The 8,291-nt window shown below is 36.8% G+C and overlaps 1 protein-coding gene across 1 annotated transcript; it reads right to left on the bottom strand.

Annotated features, from left to right (window-relative positions):
• Nucleotides 1-4,303: 4,303 nt before the first annotated feature.
• On the bottom strand, nucleotides 4,304-6,217 carry LOC150083204 (PHD finger protein 10-like). The gene has a single exon (XM_090377095.1). It carries the CDS (start codon nucleotides 6,171-6,173, stop codon nucleotides 4,437-4,439), a length of 1,737 nt encoding a protein of 578 aa, XP_090233221.1. The 5' UTR covers nucleotides 6,174-6,217; the 3' UTR covers nucleotides 4,304-4,436.
• Nucleotides 6,218-8,291: the final 2,074 nt, after the last annotated feature.

Consider the following 8,291-nt stretch of genomic DNA (forward strand, 5'->3'; position numbering starts at 1 on the left):
GGTGGAATTCAGGATCATTTGGATAGAATTGAAATTCTCAAGGATACTCAGCATGGTTCTGTAAAGGGAAAATCATGTTTAACAAATCTGGTTCGCTGTTTTGAAAGGGTCACTCATCAGCTGGATTTAGAGAATAATTTCTACATTGTTTATTTAGATTTCAGCAAAGCTTTTGACTCAGTGCCACATGAGTGGTTGCTTTATAAGCTGGAACAGTTTGGAATCACTGGGAAAATCCTTAGATGGATAGCAGGATGGCTTCAGGGCAGGAGGCAGAGGATTGTGATAAATGGCTATTCCTCAGATTGGATTGATGTAAGAAGTGGGGTTCCCCAAGGATCAGTATTAGGACCACTGTTGTTTTTAATTTTCATGATGAAGGGATAGAGGGCATGATGTCTAAATTTGCAGATGATGTCAAAATTGGTAGAGTAGTTAATGATCACTGTCAAGCTGAGCTTCTTCGTAGAGACCTAGATAGACTTCAGGAATGGTCAGAAAAATGGCAGCTAGGCTTTAATCCAAAGCATAAGGTATTACACCTGGGAAACAGTAATCCCAAAAAAACTTATTCACTTGGTGGAGTTCAACTAAACCCAGTACTGGAGGAAAGGGACTTGGGTGTTACGATATGGTCAGACATGAAATTCTCTGAGCATTGTAAACAGGTTGCAAGGAAGGCCCATGGTGTCCTATCGATGATCTATCGAACTTTTGCAAGTAGAGATAAGGACGGGATAATCCCATTATATAAGGCTTTTGTTAGACCACACTTGGAATACTGTGTTCAAGTACGAAGACCGCACCTAAAGAAAGACATCAAGCTTCTTGAAAGGGTGCAAAGACGGGTAACTCGCCTGGTGAGATCAACAAAAGGGTGTCCTTATGAAGAAAGACTTCGAATACGTGGGTTGCAAAGTTTGGAAACTAGACACCTTAGAGGAGATTTGATTGAGGTGTTTAAGGCTCTGAGAGGCATCAGTAAAATGAACGAGGACAAAATTTTCAAGATTATAAATGATGCTAGAACTAGGGGACATAAATTCAAGTTATGGGGGGAGATGTTTAGACTGGACTGCAGGAAGTTTTATTTTAGCCAGTGAGTTATAAATTACTGGAATAAGTTGCCTACATGGGTGGTAGAGGCTGACAGTTTGGGGAAATTCAAAGGTCATGTGGATAGTACCTTCGGGTGAAGGAAACGCATAGGATGATAGGTTTAATTTCCTTTTCTTTTATTAATTATTAGTTTTTGTGGTTTTTTTTATCATTGTTTTATTCGGGGGTTTTTTTTTTTTGGCTGGTGCAGCATAAGCCATAGGCTTACTTGCACCATGCGGCCATTACTAATACTAAGTCATCCAGGAAGTAGTTCCAGAGCAGGGGCCCTAGAACAGAACCCTGCGGGCAGCCTTGGTATATACATCTTGAAACATGACTGTGTGGGGGGGGGAGGTCTTCACCATGATGTTTCCATCTGAAAGATAGCTACTGATGCAGTTATATAGGTTCTCCGGGATGTTGGCTCGTCTGAGTCAACCCAGGACACTTGGCCACCATAAGGTGTCAAATGCTCGAGTGAATGGATAGGTGAATGGGAATTTTTTTTTTTTTTTTTGGCCGATGCAGTATAAGCTTGCTTTCTTGCATCATATGCCACTGCTAATAATGGCAGCAACTTGCCCTTAATGCCAAACTGTTCCAATTTGTACCGCAGTTTGTTTGTTTGTTTGTTATCTGGTTTTTAGGAGCATTAGCAACTAAGGCCATATTGCTCCGGGGATATGCGGTGGTCATTCTCTGACCTTTCCGCATCCTCCGTATTTGGTGGGCACAGGCTCGAACCACGGTCTAATCAAGAAGCGTGTGCTACGCACTGCTGCTCCTGCCCACCTGGCTATGGAGGCACCTTGTACAGCAGACTTTTATGTTGCAACAGTATCAAAAGCTCTCCTGAAAGCCAAGATGCCGAAAATAAATTTTGATATCAAAATTTATTTTCTGCATCCAGTTCTTTTCTGAGCGAGTGTTCTTAACTAAGAACACTAATGCTCAGAAATATCGTTAAGAACACTATCGATAGTTTTCTTAACTAAGAACACTATCAAGGCAGTTGTTTTCAACACATATTCTTGCACGCTTTCTATTTAAGTTTATCCCATCTCTTTAGAAACAGACTTCTAGTTAACAAGCACAAAGCTGAGAAAAATTCTCCCCCATGAATCATAATCTCTCCATGGCTGAATTGACTGACAAGGCTTTCATCATATACACCATCCTATCATGTGTGGGTAGAATTGCAAACACTTTCAGATTTAACCCTAATTCGCACTTTTTTTTCGCATTATCTTGTACTGGTTAAACAAGTCTGCAGGTCTCCTACTGTTAATGTCATTAGTTTGTTTATTTGGTTTTTAGGAGCGTTAGAAACTAAGTCCATATTGCTCTGGGGATATGCGGTGGTCATTCCATGACCTTTCCGCACCCTCCGAATTTGGTAGTCACAGGCTCGAACCCCGGTCTAATCAAGGAGCATGTGCTATGCACTGCTGCTCCTGCCCACCTGGCTACGGAGGCGCTATGTCATTAGTACCAATACATGTACAACAATATCACCTTTTGTGCCCTTAAAAGATATCTGCTCTACAATGTCATCAACCTTTGTCCCCCTGGCAGATATATATACCCTGGTCCTATTCCACCTATTCTTTATTGCACAATATATTTCCTGCATATTATGATTTAGAATTAGCTTGTACATTTCATTAATATCGATATTTACTGTGCAGATTACATGTGAATAGAAATAAATGCGAATTCCAAACTTTTAATAATGCTACGATTAAATTTTACTACAGAAAACTTAATAATAATCTATTTTAACAGTACACATAGTTTTATGTAATGTTAACAGATTGCAACAAATCAAATAAATGTCATAGGTAAGCAATTATACAATGTATTACATAGCTATAACCTTCATCAAGAGGACACGTTTTCTTTAATACGTAAATTAAAAGGAATAGCATAATGCAGATAGACAATTAACATTATTAGATACTGCACTGTGTGAATTAAGGAAAGGAAAAATATATATAAAATTTCCTTCTCTTTTGATCACACAGTGTCTACCAAGGCCATCTTTCCCATTAGGCACTTTAAACATTGTGCCTTAAGGCCTATTAAAAAATAAGGCCCCCCCCCCCCCCAAAAAAAAAGAATTCAATGATTTTATTCCACCAATAAAAACCTGCAACGTAATTTTTAAAAACAGCTTTCTCAAGATAAATTTTTTGTTTAGTTTTTTTCTGTTAGCAAAATCAATAACAATGTCATCAAAGTTCATATCATGATTAACTTAGTGCTGGAATAAGTGTTGTGGAAATAACTTCAAAACTAAATTTATATAAACACTTGAATTTCATTAAAAGCAAAAAATTTGATTTTTTCCAAAGGCATTTTAATTTGCTTCATATATGTATAGAGATTCCTAAGAATGAAGAATACTTGGAGCCTATGAAACCAAAAGATAGCCCTGGCATCTATTTACAATAAGTTTTTTTTATTTTTTTATTTTATATCACTATGGATTTTTTATTTACTATATGTGAAATGGCATGAATATCCAGTAGTCGTCTGTAACTGTTAATCTAATTTCACCAGCAGGTTATTATATCATATCTAGTCACACTGAAATGTTTTTGTCATCCCTATTGCTATACACTAAACTAATAGAATAAAAATACTAATATGGAACAAAAATAAATATATAAAATGGCCAATAAGTAAACCATAAGAAGGTAGCTATCATCCAATATCCAAGTTCTACTCTTTACTAAATCTGATGGTTAACTTTGGTGCCTACAATACAGAAATATTTTCTTTCTCAAGCACATAAGCTTATTTTTGACACATGATATTAGAGTTTGATGTGGCCAGAATGTATGTTTGCATGTGTTGGATAAACTTTTGACATAAAATATATTTAATCTTGTTTTAGTTGTCAAATACTGGCATTCCAAGTATTAAAATTGTCCAGCTCTCGCACTGTAGCACACTACATGCTTAGAACTCCTTTAACCAATTTTGTTATTAAGATGACTCCTCACATAAGCATCTTCATTTAACACAGAAAATTAAAACAAATGAATTAAATATTAATATTGAAAAGTAACTTGTTTGGTCTCTCACATTATTAAAAATAAACTGATATATTTCAGTTTTAAAAATAAAAATTATATTAATACATTTTAATATAGTTTTTAAAAAATTAACATTTTATGAAATTTCTAATGCCCAATAATCATAATTATCTGAAACCTAAACAAAAAAGATTCACTTATTTCTTTCACTTTGGTATACAAATTCTAAAGAAAATTTCAAACAAAATAATATATTTATAGCCATATTTTTTAAGTTATTTTTACATTCCTAAACTACCGTTTCCTTTGCTTAAAGCAACCTAAGCATAACACCTGGTGGCGACGTACAGTTTCACCATCAGGCCTTGTAACTTTGGCATACTCATGTTGCCACTGGGCACGGGTCCCTTCAGGGCCTGGCGTAGAACTACCACACAAAGCACAAATTGCACACCGCTGACAAATCCACCGCCCACTAGGAAGATTTTTTAATCCAACACAAAATGTATGGTAACCACGATCGCACTGATCACAAAACATCATTTTATCTTCATCATATGGATCCATACAATGCATACATGTCTTACAATCCATACACTGCCAAGGATAAGTTTTTACAACTTCAACCATTTCTGCTGTTATCTCTAAGCATGATGGATGACCACTGCTTCCACATTCTGAGCAATGAACCTGCTCTTCCAGTTTACCTTCCTTGTTTCTATCATCAGTCCCTTTACACACTTTACAGAGGGCACTTGGTTTATACTTTGGCCTACATACATTATTGGAGCGTAATGGAGTTTTATCATTAACTACTGTCTCTTGGTTTCCTTTAGGACTGTTTTCTGAACTAGAACTGCTCTCTCCACTACCATCATGGGTACACTGACTGGAACTACAACAAGAACCATCCGAAGCTGAACTTTCCTCAGAATCTGAATGGCTGCCATCTGAACCTGGCTGAACAAATACTGTTCCAAGTTCCTGAGGAGGTCCGTATAAAACTGTATTTAGTGGCAAATACTTTAATTCCTGAGCTGTATATGTGCGATAATAATCTTGATATTGACCTGGAAGAAGGGCAACTGGGTAATGGCCCATTTTACGATTACCTTTATCAACCTTGGATTTTCCCATTGGATAATGAATTGTGAATGTCTGTAAATCAAAACATGCTCTTCTTTCCTCCCTTCTCTCATGGTTAATGTGTGCATTATACTCTGCTGCTGACTGCACAGCTCTTTTAATGAAATCTGCCATTTTACTTTTATCAACACTGGGTGTTGTATATTCTCTGTGCTTATCGTTTATACTCTGTCTTTCCTTTTCTTGTAAAACACGCACATATTCATGATATTTCTCGGGGTAGTCCTTACTCATTAATTCCATTACATCGTCGGAACGTAAAGCTGTCAGCCCAAGATCGCACTGTGTCTCAGATACAACTCCTCGGTCTCTGAGGAACTGTTTCTCATCCATATCTACAGACCTTCTCATTAAATCTGGATACTTCCGTTTAAAGGATTTTATCCCTAAATAATCACTGATTTGCTCTTGAAGTATATAAAACTCACCTTTATCAGGAGGCCACTGATACTCGAAGAGATTTTCTGCTGGAAAAACACTGCCACCATAACCAGAGGTTACTTCGTCATCAGAATATCGTCTCTTCAAGGAGCTCTTTTGACTGCTAAAACTGTTTTGAGAATCATCATCAATAACTGCTTCTTTGAAACTTATATTTTTAGAACTGTCAACACTCCAGGAACTTCGTGTATCTTCTTCAAAACATGGAACTGCTCCTGATGCTCTCGGACTTGGTCTATCGTGGCTACTAGCAGTAGTCTTAGGCGTAAGGCTCAGTTTGTGCCTACTAATCATATCAAAGGATAGTTCATCATACTGAGTATCAGGAACAGTCGTCCCAGCAAGAGTTATGGATTCAGACGGAAAAGAACTGAGAGAGTCCCCTTCACAAACCTCTGATGTTCCAGAGAAAATCGTTGGTGAGAAATTTGAATCATCACCCATACTGCACAGCAGATATCATTTAACAATTATATTATTAAATTATATTATCATTTAACAATTATATTATTAAATGAAAACTTGTATATTGTTTAACATAAAAGTGTAATATAAAAACTTGGCTATGAAAATACAAGTATTCCACTATATACGGAGGTACTTTTATTGGTATTCAAGAAGAGCCAATGATGCCAACTGCTTGCGCATGTAATACCACACTGCTCACATATTTCTATTTCTAATTATATATTTAGTTCAGAGAATTTAACACCGCACAGTATAAACTGATAACACGACACCGATTGCAATAAGTACAATAACGATATACCAGCTCCGCAGTGTTGAAAATTACCCACGTGATCGTTGGTGTTAAAAACACGCCACCTTTATTGCTTTTGACAAGTAAAATTCAACGGAGAAATCGCCGGTGGATAGCTTGAGTTTTGAAATTGGGAAAAGTGTAAATTTTTTAAACGGCTAAAATCTCTGACTACTCCGATTAAGTCCCTCAAATAAAACATCCTATGTGTATTATATCCATATTTAGCGTATGTTTCTGGTAGACTTGCCTGTTTCGCCGGACAGCAAACCCGAGTTTCCGGATGGGGCGAACCTTCAGTGAGACTGACTTACTCAGCTTATATGATTATCTCCTAATAATATCTCGGCATGACGGAATCAGCTGTCGCGTTATTTGAAATGACGATTAAATTCAAAAGGTGAGTTCCTCGCGTTAATCGTTTCAGCCAGTGAGTTGTTAATTACTGGAATAAGTTATGACAGACATTTTACAATAATTTAAAGCTCATCTGGAGTGAAACACTTTTTTGTTTTTGTTGGTGCAACAAAAGCCCGTGGGCATACTTCAATTTAAAGAATTGTAATTAGAAAATAGATATTACACTTTACTTAGGAGTTAAAAATAAACATTAATTGACAAAAATATATATATATATATATATATTTTTTTTTATATATATATATATAAATATATATACAGCTTTTAGTAAACGTTTATAGCAATATAGCCGAAGCAGCTTTTGCGCCACAAATTTAAAAACAACGACAACAAACGTTTATAAAACACCATTTTTCGTAGTGTGCTATCGGTAGAAAGCACACTACGAAAAACGGTGTTTTATAAACGTCCCTCTACTCTACAATACACAAATAAGTAAAGAACTATGAACGTCAAAAGCAAGTACCCGCTGTAAACATATTATTAAATATCATCAGTAAGAAACGTTTTTTATACTTGTTTTCATCATTGCTAAATTAACGAAAAATTGGGTAGGATTTTCCCAGCGTGATCACTGCTTCTTAATAAGAGAGACTGTTTAACAAAAATTATTATTATATTAGGGTTACCTGTAATTGATTACATAACTTGGTATTTGTGTCTGTCAATTGCTTGTGTTCTTTGGCATATTTTGCTGGACGAAAAAAACCCAGTTTCTAGGGGAAAATCTTCTCATCTACGCCTCAGACTGACTAACCGTGAAAAAGGCCCATTAAAGTTCCTCGTTTCATCGACGGAATTCGAACCTGCGCCTTCTCCACCCGGTGTGGGAAGGACGGTGACGATTAAAGTGTGCTACACGTGGAGACAGACTGTTTTAACAGGAATTTATAATAATAATAATTATTATTATTATTATTTTAGGGTTGCCCGTAATTAAATACATTAACCCGTATTTGTGTCTGTAAATTGCGTATGTTCTATGGTTGATTTGCCTGTTTTGCTGGACGAAAAAACCCCAGTTACTGAGGAGAAAACCTTGCTATCTACGCCTGAGACCAACTAACTCAGCCACGGAGTGAAAAAGCCCATTAAAGTTCCTCGCGTCATCGACGGGATTCGAACCCAAGCCTTTCCCACCCGGTGTAGGGGAGGACGGTGACGATACCACGGTGCTACACGCGCAGACTGTTTTAACAGGAATGGGATACACAAAAATAGACTGCACTGTTCGACAAAATTAACAGAACACGATGTTTTTCATGAATATTTTATTGTGAACAGCGTCACTGAAGGCGACTTAATGGACAGAAATCATTGGATACCTACCTAATAATGAGTAACTTATCGCACGTATAAGGGCAGTCACACAATGAGGCATT

Source organism: Mastigoproctus giganteus, chromosome 7 (genome assembly GCF_048544385.1).
Source record: "Mastigoproctus giganteus isolate SK-2022 chromosome 7, ASM4854438v1, whole genome shotgun sequence".
Classification (NCBI taxonomy): domain Eukaryota; kingdom Metazoa; phylum Arthropoda; class Arachnida; order Uropygi; family Thelyphonidae; genus Mastigoproctus; species Mastigoproctus giganteus.